The sequence below is a fragment of the Trachemys scripta genome, chromosome 13 (assembly GCF_013100865.1).
Source record: "Trachemys scripta elegans isolate TJP31775 chromosome 13, CAS_Tse_1.0, whole genome shotgun sequence".
Taxonomy (NCBI): Eukaryota; Metazoa; Chordata; order Testudines; family Emydidae; genus Trachemys; species Trachemys scripta.
Genome location: NC_048310.1, coordinates 2,128,199 through 2,141,258, shown reverse-complemented (window position 1 = coordinate 2,141,258; position 13,060 = coordinate 2,128,199). Strand labels below are relative to the sequence as shown.

The following is a 13,060-nucleotide window of genomic DNA, read 5'->3' as shown; positions in this document are numbered from 1 at the left end:
CAATTGATTCCACTTAAATGAGAGAGGAAGGGGAGTGGGGGGAATGTTCGCCCTAAACATGCCACCGACTCTCCTGCAGCAAGCAGATGGATTCCTGTTTCTGAGGGGAAGGTGGGCAGCACGGGGCTGTTCCTGTGCCTGGCTGGCAGGAGAGGGGCAGGCTGTCCCAGGCCAGCAGTGCTGCAGGATACACTCTGACCGAAATGGTACCTGCACCCCCCCTGCCCTGTGGCCCGGTGGGACAGACTCTGGTAAGGGAGAGCAGCTGTGGTAACCCCTCTCCTCGCACAGTCCACATGTGAGGCCACAGGTGCATTATTCTGCTTGCCAAAGGAGTAGGATACGCACAGCACGGAAAGTCTGGGAGATAAAGCTCAATGCCCCGGCTGGTGCGCCCTAACCTGACCTCTGTGAGGCTAGCTTGTTGGGAGCTGTAGCTGAAATGTGCCCCACCTCCCCGGAATAAGGAGTCGGTGCGGTACTTTCTGTTACCAGACTCCACCCTGCCTGCCACAAAAGGCAGCTAGTCCTCTCCCATGCAGGCTCCTTTAACCCTCAGAGGAGACTTGGTCTGAACACGGCTGAAGCCCTCACGCCTCAGTGCAGCAGGAGGAAAGAGCCTCAAGGCACAGGACTGTCCTGCTGAGGGAGATGCTCCATCTCCATGTTCCTTCAGACGCCCTGAAGCAGGAGTCCCAGGGGCAGTTTAACTCTTTCATGTGACACTGGCTAGTCCCATCATCCATCCAAATGTCCTCTCTTTTTTAGAGTCCTGCTAGGCTCTCGGCCTCAATGATATCAGGTGGGGGTGAGTTCCATGGGTCGTTTGTGTTGTGTTCGTAAGTAATTCTTTTTTCAATGTTCAGTGTGATCTTTTGAGGGTTGTGGACAGTCCCCTTGTCCTAGTCTTATGAGAGAGGTGTATGTGCTACTTCCTCTACAGCCTTCTTTATTATGTATCCCTCAAATATATCCCCTTCCCTGTTCCTCTTCCTCTTGGGTAAAAACTCCAGTCTGTTCATTCTCTCTCCAGGCCTCTAATCACGGCTAGTATTTGGCCCTGTGATTTGGCCAGGCCTCCAGAAAACCGCAGGATGTTCGTTAGGCCTGTGACATGCAAGAAAGGACAGAGTAGGTCCAACGCCACAGTCTGGTGGACCAGGCCTGACTTTGCTGGATGCATGATGAGGCTGGTGCCTGTGCCCACTAAATCCGTGTGTCCTCTGTGGCAGTGGTTCTCAGCCAGGGGCACATGTACCCCGGGGGTACTCCACTCATCTAGATCAGTGTTTCTCGACCAAGTGGTCCGAGGGAGGGTCCCCTCTTTGATGCCCTTCTGATCAAGGCCTTTGAATAGGGTGAGACGTCAGAAGCCCTCCCTTCTAGGGGTGGTTTCTCTCTTTGGGTAACTCTGTACAAGTCACCCCACTGGCTGGATTTGGTCTTGGGATTCGGAAAAGACTGAAAACCATATTAAAAGAACTAGCTTGCAGAACATATCTAGTACTTAACCCAGCTCAAGATCATCTAGATGCAGAGCCTTGGCTTAGTTACAGTCAAAATAAAAGGAAATCCTGTATGTTTCTAGGGGCCTGCCAGCCTGGCATCTGTCCCAGGAACTGCCTTTTCCACATTGCCCACCATGTCGCAAGTCTTCTCCGATTCTGGCTGTTCACAGAGGTGGTTGGTAGATCACAAGCCCAGACTTACGCACACACACAGTGGCGTCCCCGGAGCCATTTAGGGTTTTAGCATTTGCTGGATTTTGAGTGCTTACCTGTGCAACTCCAGCCGTTTCCCATTGTGGTTGTAATGGGCTGTGCAGGTACAGCATAGGGCAGCACTAAAGCTTTACAGCTTTGAGGAAGTCACAATATGAGGGAGGGGTAGCTCAGTGGGGGGAGGGGTAGCTCAGTGGGGGGAGGGGTAGCTCAGTGGCTTGAGCATTGGCCTGCTAAACCCAGGGTTGTGAGCTCAATCCTTGAGGGGGCCACTTGGGGATCTGGGGCAAAATCAGTACTTGGTCCTGCTCGTGAAGGCAGGGGGCTGGACTCAGTGACCTTTCAGGGTCCCTTCCAGTTCTAGGAGATAGGCCTATCTCCATATATGATGATGATGATGATGATGGTGGCTCCATTACAGATTTAATTTAGATATTAAAATAGTTTTATGTTACTAATATTCAAATTAATTATGAATGTATTTATTGAATGTTGACAACTGGATGACAGTTTTCAGTAAATATATTTTTATTAATCAATTAACATTTAATTATATGAATTCTAGCTAGATGTAGTCAGATAGTTACTAATTAAACGCATCTTAGCCATTGGGTGTATTCAAGGCCGTTTCCAACGTGTTCATAGGGTTTGGCTAGATTTCACCAGAGCTCGTCAACTGCTGTGCAGGTGACTGAGTGGGCTCGGAGCGGGAGGGGGCAGTGTGGGCAGCCAGGTGGGCCTGTTTGTAACGCACCGGGCCTGCCCCAGACAGGATAGCCTGGGAGCCCCCCAGAGGGTAACGCTAACTGGGAATACCTCAGGGGAGGCAGCGGGAAGCGTGGCAGAGTTGGAGCAGCGCTGGTACAATACTGACATGGATTTGCCTTTGGGGGCTTCCAGGAGTGGGTTTTCAAGAGAAGGGGTTTGGCACATAGTGCCCTGGGGCAAAAGGGGCTGAGGCTGCCAGATCTGGGGCAGTGCGGAGGAAGGCACAAACTCCCTGTTCTGGGTATGTGCCGTGCCTGGCACAGTGGCCTGGGTCAAGCTTCTAGGTGCTATTGACTACACATTGTTTCCAGTAATAATGGTGAGGTGGAAGGTGGTGAACAAAGGGAGCGCCATAGCCAATGCCTCTGCAGCTTGCGTCTCCCCCACCATGTTGTCTGCAGGACAGTGCAAAAAGCTTTGAGTTCTGCTCTTTGTGTACCGACCTGCAGCCGTGCCAGGAAGGGAGGGTGCAGACTGCCTGCGTGTTCAGCAGGAATCACTAGTGAGCTCATTGTGTGAGAACAGACATTGGCTAAGCCAGACACAGACAAAAATTCCTAGTGTTCTGAGCAGGCAGGGCCTGGGAGTGTGGCTGCCAGGAGACCCCCTTTGTTTAGGTAGGGCAATTCCTGAAATCAGCCAGGGTTTTGGGGGAGCTGGCTAGTCCATGATTTCCCGCCCCATGGTAGGGTGAGTAGGTTGAAGGGCATCCTGTTCTGGGTCCCAGATTCCTGGGAACCTGATGAGAGGGAGATGTTCGTCAGCCCAGTAGGAGTCAGGGGTGGGGTGGAGTGGGGAAGGGGGGCAGCTATTTCTTCTGGGAGAGTTTGGGTGGCCCAGGCGGGGAGATGAGAGATTTCTCCTTTTGGGGGACAGTCATGGGAACCAGGCAGAGGTGGCTGCAACGTGGGAGCTTGGAGACCTTTTCTCACTCATATTTCAGTCCTATATTGTTTAGTCTGTAAACACTTGAAGGGCAGTTGAAATCTTCAGACACTAAGGGAATGAGGGAACTGGTGACATCAGCATGGGGGGCTCCAAATGCTGCAGCCTGAAGTGGAAGTTTTCATAGGCTGGCTCCAGGGGCCACAGCTGCCGCTGGGCTTTGCGCCGTTCAGGAGGCGTGACCGGGCTCTGTTTCCGAAGGGGTGATGTGCCAAAAGGCTGGCCATGGGGAGGGGCTGCCACCTCTGCCCCGCTGCTGGCCAGAATGTAGGGCTGGGAGCATGTTCAGTGCTTCATCCTTGGGCTGTGACTGGGACAACGTACGTTGTTGAGCCGCCTGCTGCTGCTGCTGTTTGTCTGGGCAGCCTGGCAGCCAGTGCCTGTTGTTAACCTCCGTGATGTTGTGTTTTAGGTTAGCAGTGCTCCGGGATCCCGTCCTTGTGAAAGGCTCCCCTCATCGTCCCGAACCAACGAGCTCCTGAAAACAGAGGTAAAGGCCCCTGGAGACTAACCATGTCGAGAGAGGCCAGCCTGAGCGGCACTCTCCGATCAGAGACCAGCCTTGTTTAACAATAAGCCCCAGTCTCCAGCGCTTGATCTCAGACTGGCAGCCCAGCGAGCCCAGGCAGGCTGCCCGTTACTTGGCTTGGTGTAGTTAGTTTTATAGAGCTGCACCAAGGTATGGAGCTGATTGAGCTGCTAGGCACGTCTTTGTAAGGCACCTGCACCGAGGGCTCAGGGTTCGGGGCAGCAACTGGGGCCCATCTGGTGCTGCACCCCTTCCAGACACAAGCAGGCCTTTGCAGCACAGACGTGCAGCTTCCTTAACAGTGCCGTTGGTTACAGCTCTGTGAGCCGAGGCTGACTCCTGACGTCTGGGGGAGAGAATCTGATTCCTGTCGCAGACGCAAGCCTGCCTCTTTCCACGTTCCCCTTCCGCCACTGCTCTTTGGGCTGTTTGTCCCCCACTGTTCTCTGTTTGGGTTCAGCCATGTGGAGCTCTGGGCCGTACAGGGTTGTGGGGGACCCAGGGAGGTGCTGTGGGCTCTGCAGGGGAGCTCTGGGCTATACAGGGCAGTGGAGACCTGGGAAGTGGCTGTGGGTCCAAGGGGGCAGCTCTGGGCCGTACAGCACGGTGGGGGACCCGGAGAGTGCTGTGGGTTCTGCAGGAGGTGCTCTGGACAAGAATCAAGTATGCAGGGACCTGGGCATTTCAGCGCTCGTGGAATTGTCCAGGCCTTTGTTCTTCACTGGCTCTAGGAAGAGATTTCTGTGGTTGAGCGTAAGTGCATCATGCCTGGGGCCCTCTCTGTGTGGGAAGCCTTTGAGTGGGTGAGCTTCCTGAGGCTGAAGCTTCCTGTATCCTTCCCTGCTGGAGACAGGAGAGTGGGAGAAGTTGTGGCAGGAGGAGCTCTGCATGGCTAATTTCCAGTGGGAGGATGCTGCAGCCACGTCCTTTCCAAACCCCATGTCTCTCCTCTCAAGTGGCCTGGTGCTTGGGAAGCTGTTTCTGTATTTAGTTAATGTGCATTATTTGTTTAGCCTTACTAGATCATGGAGGATAATCCATTTTCTCCTAAAACAAGCACTCCTCTGGGCCAGCCCAGGCCCCAATAAATGGGGTGTGTTGATATCACCTGTGGAAAGGGACAAGGAACAAAAGTGGTTCCAACCCCAGCTGTCATGTCAGGATATCGCCACGCTACTGACCAATCCCTGCAGAGGATTTCCCAATGCAGAGTTTAAAAAAACCTCTCAGGATCTATGGCCAGCAAAATCTGTTGCCTCCCAGTCGCTGTCTGCTCTGCCAGCGACAGAAGTCACGCCTGGCCATTGCAGAGAGGAAGCAGTTACTGCCATCTCTTCCACCTTGCCTGTCCAGAGAAAGTCCCCAGCAGCTGAGACGCCGGTCAGTGATGGGGCCTGCACATAGTTAGCTTTGGGGATCAGTGCTTTAGTCCTGTCATGATCATTGCTCACTGGTTGGCATTCATGATTCTTCCTTTCTCCCTCTCCATGTAAACGTTTTCCAGCTGGAACGCCGAGATGCAAAAATCCAGACTCTTCAAAGCCAGCTCCTGCTCCTGCAGGACAAAAGGGATGTGCTGGCCACCGAGGTACCAAGGCCCTCCTTTCTCTCTTCGCTGTACAGACCATGCCAGAGGAGAGTGTCCGAGTGCTCCGTCGCACAGGGCAGAGCCGCCTGGAGCTGCAACACGTAGCCAGCGCTGGCAGCTATTTGTTTGTTTATTTAAATACGTTGTGTTTGCGCCATTGCCTTCTATTTCTGTCCCTCGTCCAGGCTCCGTAGAGCTTCCCCCGGAGACGGGGTGAGGGCAAATGTCCCTCAGCGGAGTGTCTGCAGCTCCCTGCCTCCCCTGACTTGGACATGTCAGTACTGCGGCTGGCAGTGCTAGCAAATCGTACCTACCATATTGGCTTCCTGTCCCCAGAACATCAAGTTCTTGCAGCTAGTGGGGGGGTGTTTCTCCTCCCCTCAGTCCCCACCCCCAGTAGCATCAGGCCTGTGCTGTTCAGGGTTTTGTTAAGCCGTTTAGTATTAATTGATTTTTTTTTCCATTTTTTCTTTCTTTCCCTGGGCGGGTCAATAGCTGGATGCTCAAGAGCAGAGGATCTATCAACTGCAGACCAAGCAGACGGAGAGGCAGGCAGAACTGGAGCAGAAATGCAGCCGGATCCAGCAGCTCGAGCAAGACCTGGAGGCCAGCGGCAGGCTACAGGAGGAATCCCAGAGGCAGGTAAGAAAGACTCCACTCCAGCTCCAGCTCTATAGGCCTGGCTAGTAACTTTATTTAACGCACTAGCAACCTAAACCAGCAGCAGTGACATGCTTCTATTCTCATGCAAATGCTGCAGTATGAGAAAGGGCTAAAGACCTGAAAATGGAGGCTCCCAGTGAAGAAGGGAGAGCGTGGGAAACCAAGGAGAGAAACCGCTGCATTGCTAGCTGCAGAGATTCACTCTGCCCAAACCCTGACTCCAGGGGTAGCGGCTGCAATTGATCCCTGCATCCTGCTGTCAGATCCTCTGGGAGTGAGGAATCGGGTGGCCCTGTGGAGGACAGGAGAGGGACTGCACCCCTGGGAAGGAGCTGTCCTAATGGGTGGTACCAGCAGTAAACGGAGAGTCAGGATGAGGCTTGTTCAGATGTATTGGTCTTGGCTCCCTGGGATAGAAATCTTGAATTTGCTTCAGAAGATACACACCCTTATAATGAAACTGTCCCAACGCTTCTGCAGACCCTGGCAACAGCCTCTCTGCTTGGCAGTATTTGTGCCTAGCTCCTTTGTAGCCCCAAGGTCCCCTTTTAGCATTTTCTCCTCCCCTTCCTGTATCCATTGGGTTTCCTGCCCTTACAGATTGCTATTAGCAGGCTCTGTGCTTCAGAGTCTGCCAGGAGTTAACCACTTTGCTTAGACAATTTATTCCTGCTGTGTGTGACTACAGTGGGGAGGGCGTGCCTACTGCCTCCACAGGCACCTCAGCTGTGGAGTTCCACGCTTGCTGGCTTGTCAGGTGCCCGTAGCTGTGAAGGGTATTGACCACAGCTGTCATTTGGATCAATATGGCAAGTGGACTCTGGTGTGATGGTAGCCAGTGCGGAAAGTCCGCAGCTGGTCCCACTGTGCACTGCAGGACTACTTGCTGAACCTGACGATGTGACCCATTGGACCATTGCAGTTCTCTTTCAGCATCCCATAAGCCTGAGCAATTTGTCTGCCTGTGTAACAAACTGATAAGGAAATCGCTCCAAATACTGGAAGATTAAACCCCAGAGGATCAGGTCCCTGCTTGCTGGACAGGAGTGAGCTAACCACGGCAGGGATTGTCCAGAACATGGCAGCATTTCAGAGTTTTTAGCAGAAAATGGAATTTGTTTTGTTTCAAGTAGCTTGGTGGTGCTGCAATACTGCTCTGGCCCTGGGCAGGAGTGTAACGGGATATTGCGCCTCCTGCTGTCAAGTCGTGCATGGGGGGGCGTATACAGAAACGTGGGTGGAGAGCAGCCCTGCTTTCCGGTTGTCAGTAGCTCTGGGGCATGTACTGTGTGAAGATGTGTGAATTTGTCTGTTTGCATGTGTGTGAGTCTGAGTGTATCCGTGTGTGCACGTTTCTCTATTTGTGCATCTGTCTGTAAGTGTGAGTCTGTGTATGCCGGGGGCGGAATCAGGCTGGATGTTGATGCTCTGTCTCGTTCCCTGCTCCCTCTGCCCTTCATGGCTCACACATGCTGGCTCCTTTGTGTGGTGTGACGGGAAGGGGAAGGGGACCGTTCCAGCTTACAGTCAGGGTGCCAAGAGCCTTATGCTGTGAAACTCCCAAACAAGTGCTGCTGCTTGTGTCATTGGCCACAAACATGGAGGGTTTGCCTGGAGTTCAAGCCTTCAGAATCAGTAAGGTGATCTCTGCATTCCAGCTCCACCAGTGATCCCATCAGACTGTCCCAGCCCCGGGCCGGGGGCTCCCTGCCCTCCTAGGCTTGCGGGGCCGGGCCCCAGGCCGGGGGCTCCCTGCCATCCCGGGCCCCAGGCCGGGGGCTCCCCATCGTCTTGGTCGCATGGGGCTCATCATATTCCAGCTCCATGTTTAATTGAACTGGCCATTCAGCTAAAGCTGCCAGGACTGGTTCCCCTTTCCAGGGCTGCCTGTGGGGCTGGAGTGATCACACCTTCCAGCCCCTCTCTGGCAGTTCTGGCGAGTCTGAGTAGCATTGGAATGCCACCTGAGCTAGGAAAGGTGTCACTCAGCCTGTCTCCTACCCTCACTTTGCACTTTATGCTCTGCTCTCTCCTGGCTCTCTGATGCTTATTGTTTTCTTCCCTCCCATGTGTGTCTCTGTGCTTGTTTTCACAGCGCCCTCTATGCCTGGAGCACTTCCTTCTCTCTCTGCGTGAACCATCCTCCTCTGCTCCTGCAGAGCCCTCCACAAATTGTTCTTCGCTCAGCTCCACTCAGTGCTTCCTAGCCCTACCCGTGTGCTCGCCACAAAATACAAAGCAAACACAGAACAAGGATAAAGCCACTGATCATGTGGCATTGATGGGACCCAGGAGAGCTTGTGGGAGTGAAGAGGACAGCACTGTGCTGGCTCTAATCATTCCTATTGGACAGAGTTTGCCATGTTTGGGCCTGTGCCCCCTCATCCCTCCAGAGCACCACATGGCTCAGTATTCTCTCCCCTTTTCTTTAACCTCCATGAGACCAGATCACCATCTGTGGATCCCCCTCCTTCTCAGCGTCAGGTTCAGGCTTCTTGTCCTAAATTTCAAGGCTATGTAGCAGGAGAGGCCAGATGATTATAGAGGCCTTAAAATCTTTGAATTTATGAAAACAGGCCAATAACTCCAGGACTCATTGCTCCTAGGGGGGCCCCAACCTAACCCAACAGGGTTCACAATCCTGCACCTCATCTCTCAAGCCTGGAGCATGCTCGGACACCTCGCTGCACTGGCATGCCAGAGCTCTACACCCTACACAGAGCATGGGACAGAGCATTCTCAGGGCAGGACCACAACTATGGAAATCCTGCCAGAAGAGATCCGATTATCTGCAAGTCCATGGTCCGCCCCTATCCTGTTCCTGTAGCAAGGTCCCTGGGGGCAGGGGGGCAGGAATGCTGGGAAAGGTAGCGAGGGAACAGAAACAACTCCCTTCCTTCCAAGTGGAAAGAGATCTGCAGGGAGCAGGATCTGTTGGTAGGTGTCTCCAGTGAAGAGACTAGAAGGAGCTTGGAAAGGAGCAGGCTTTAGCCTTCTCTACTGAGAGAGATGAGGAAAGGGACAGGAGTTCTGTCTCTGTCTGGTCAAGAGGCCTCAGAGGAGGCCACACAGAAAGGGAATGTTGGAGTGGGCTTTGTTACGGAGCCCTTAGGACAGGGGGTCTCAAACTGGGACCCCTTTAGGGGGTTGTGAAGTTATTACATGCGGGGTCGTGAGCTGCCAGCCTCCACCCCAAACCCCGCTTCGCCTCCAGCATTTATAATAGTGTTAAATAGATTTTAAAGTGTTTTTAATTTATAAAGGGGGTTGCAATGAGAGACTTGCTATGTGAAAGGGGTCATCAGTACAAAAGTTTGAGAACCGCTGCTAGGAGAACAGAACTGGGAAGAGGTAACAAAGCAGACGGCTAGGGAGAAGCCCTGAAGAGACTGTCCCTGGCTGGGGATGTTCCTGGGATGCCTAGAGTAGTGGGTGCAGAATTTGTCTGGACAGTCAGACATAGACAAGTCCAGAAAGCAGACTTTGCTACGGGACTGTGGCTACAATACTAATGACCTTGGAGAATCAGAAGCAGGGAGAGTTTGAAGCAGACCTTATGCCTGCTTCATTGTCTGGGACCCTGGTGAGGTGAGGCTAGAGGACTGGAGAGGAGGGAGGCCAGAAGGTCCCTAGAAAAGGGATCGGAGCTGGAAGGTTGACACAGACTCGTGAGGACAAGCCTGTGATACAGGGTGGAATGGGGCTGCAGAATTTGCTTGGATTGGACTTAGCTTCGTTACTTCTCTTGTTCACCTGAAAGGGGGGTGGAGGGAAGGAAGCAGCTTGTGTTTTCTCAAGAACAGGTAAGACTATGCCAGGCCCGCACCCCTCCCGCTTGAAACCAGACTTTCACCTGGAACGGCACCAGTGAGCACTAACAAGGAGGAAGAACAGCATACCATTCAAACAGCCCTATCTGCACGGGAACCAACACTACTAACCCCATTTCTGTTTAGTCTCCGTTCAGACCCAATGGTGATAGGCACCATAAAAACACATCTCACATAGCTAGCTAGGAAAATAAGTAATATACAACACAAATTAAGGGATATGATCTGCTGTATGGCCTGTTTCTGTTGTCTTCCTCCTCCCATCCCTGAGCCCCAAGGTCTGCAGTCGTTTCTCATTATCATCTGCCCTATTTGGATTATAAGCACCATTGGCCAGGAACCTTGTTGCCTTACATGTCTGTAAAGCACTGAGCACAGCTGTGGCACTGGATAACCTGGCAAACTGAACCTGCTGCAGAACCATTGCACTGGCCAGGCCTTGGAATCCCAGGTGCACGGAGCATTCTGCAGGGCTGCAGGACCTAACTAGAGCAGAGTTCACTTCATTGCATTATTTACCATTGTGCTGGCCGAACTCCATGCCTGGGTGCTGTATTGCATCAGAGAGCGAGAACTGAACGGCAATTCTCGAGTGAATAATCCCTGTCATCCAGTCCCAGCAGTCAGAGGCTCTGGGACGCCCAGAGCCTGGAGTTGTATCACTGACCCTCCTGGCTAACAGGCAATGATGGACTGATCCTCCATGAACTTATCTAATACTTTTCTGAACCCAGTTATGCTTTTGGCTTTCACAACATCACCTGGCAATGAGTTCCATAGGTTGACAGTGCACTGTGTGAAGAAATACCTGCTGCCTGTTAATGTCATTGAGTGACCCCTGGCTTGTGTGTTATGTGAAGGGGTAAATAACACTTCCTTATTCACTTTCTCCACAGCATTCATGATTTTAGTGACCTCTTTCATATCCCCCTTAGCAGGCTCTTTTTTAAGATGAACAACCCCGGTCTTTTTAATCGTGTGGAAGCTGCTCCACACTCCTCTCATTTTTGTTGCCCTTCTCTGCACCTTTCCTAATTCTAATCTACCCTGTTTCAGATGGGGCGACCAGAACTGCCCGCAGTATTTCAAGGTATATGCGTACAGTGGATTTATATAGTGGCATTGTGGTATTTTCTGTCTTTCCCGATGACTCTTAGCATTCGATTCGTTTTTTGACTGACACTGCACGTTGAGCAGATGTTTTCAGAGAACTAGCCACGATGACTCCAAGATCTCTTTCTTGAGTGGTAACAGCTAATTTAGACCCCATCATTTTATATGGGATTGTTTTCCAATGTGCATTACTTTGCATTTATCAACATTGAATTTCATCTGCCATTTTGTTGCCAGTCATTCAGTTTTGTGAGTTTTGTAACTCTTCACAGTCAGCTTTGGGCTTAACTATCGCAAGTAATTTAGTATTGTCTGCAAACTTAACCACCTTTCTGTTTACCCCTTTTTCCTGTATGACAGAGCCTTCAAGGACTGATTAATAGGGGGATGTGTGAGTTGTGTTAAGGACACATGAGAGTGGCACTTGCCATTGGTTTGCAGAGACGTGCAGTTGGTTTGTTGGTATGATGATGAGTGTTCACTTGATGGATCACCTGATGATTCCATGTTCTGTTCATTCCCTCTGAAGCACCTGGCATCGGCCACTGTCGGAAGACAGGACACTGGGCTACCTGGACCTTTGGTCTGACCCAATATGGCCATTCTAAGGTGGAGCTGAATGTCTAATATGTTTCCCTTTCTCTTCAGCTTGGGGAGTGTAATGCGTGTCTGGCCCAGGTAGCAGGAGAGAATGAGGCTCTACGAGGCCATCGGCTTGAGCAGATGTTAGCGGTAAGACAGCCTGAGTGCATGGAAGACAAGCTTGTTAGAAATAGGACAGTTGAGTAGTAATGGAGATCATGTAAATAGACCTGTTACTAAAAAGAAGGTAAGGACTAGCTGGGGGGAGGAGGCAGATCAAGGAGGCATAGAGGGAGGTAGGGGGCAGGAATCGGACTGAAGGAGTGCAGGGGAAGGTTGGGTGTAGGAGATGGCCTGAGGGGGAGCTGGGGAATGTTAGGGCAGAAGGTGGACTGGGGGGTGCAGGGGAAGGAAGGAAGGGGAGCAGGAGGGGTACATGGGTGCAGGGGAAGAAGCAGGAAGAGGACTGGGGGTGCAGAAGAAGGAAGGGGAGCAGGCGGAGGACTGGGGGTGCAGAGGAAGGAAGGGGAGCAGGCGGAGGACAGGGGGTGTAGAGGAAGGAAGGGGAGCAGGCGGAGGACTGGGTGTGCAGAGGAAGGAAGGGGAGCAGGCGGGAGTATGGGGGTGCAGGGGAAGTAGGGAAGGGTATAGTGTGTAGGGGAAGGAGGGGTACACAAGTGCAGGGGAAGAAGCAGGCGGAGGTTTGGGGGTGCAGGGTGTGAGGGGGAGCAGGAGGAAGATGGGGGTACAGGGGAGGGCAGAGGCTGAGGGGATAGCATGAAGTGGAGGAGACTGAGGGAAAAGGGAGGGAAATAGGGCAGTGAATATACCAACAGGTGGGGGGCAGAAGACCATGGAGTCGCCCAGAGGGAGAATATGAAGGGGCAGCTGCGTGGGCATGAGGGGCACAGAGAGGCAAGGCTAGCAGCTCCCCATAGCCCAGGGGGAGCAGAGGTCAAGGGTCCCCTCTTGTCAGGGAGGCCTGTGTTTCTGGTTGTGTCGGTGAGGCCAGACTGTGACCCTGAGCTGATCACACGCAAACGGGGGAGGGGGGCGGCAGGTGAGAAACACCCATTTGTTTAAAGTTGTTGTTGTGAAGCTTGTCTCATGATGGGGGGTGGGGGGAAGGGGGCTGACTCCTGACTGGCGAAGGCTCGGGGCTGCCCACCCAGGGCTGTTTCAGCCGGTGAGGTACCGGAGCCACGGCCTGGCAGGTCAGGTGTAATTGAGCACCAGGAGCATGAATTATGGGCCTGCCCCCCAGGCGAGCAGCGCAGCGCAGCCCTGCCTGTCAGCTGGGTCCCCTGCCTGACAGGGAGCT

At 52.8% G+C, this 13,060-nt stretch overlaps 1 protein-coding gene across 1 annotated transcript in view; it reads left to right on the top strand.

Annotated features, from left to right (window-relative positions):
- Nucleotides 1–13,060, top strand: part of PMFBP1 (polyamine modulated factor 1 binding protein 1) — a 244,713-nt gene that overhangs the window by 135,465 nt on the left and 96,188 nt on the right. Inside the window, exons 5-8 of the mRNA XM_034788878.1 lie at nt 3,847–3,924; nt 5,468–5,551; nt 6,047–6,193; nt 11,806–11,889. Of these exons, the coding sequence (XP_034644769.1) occupies nt 3,847–3,924; nt 5,468–5,551; nt 6,047–6,193; nt 11,806–11,889 (393 nt within the window). The remainder of the gene's footprint in view (nt 1–3,846; nt 3,925–5,467; nt 5,552–6,046; nt 6,194–11,805; nt 11,890–13,060) is intronic.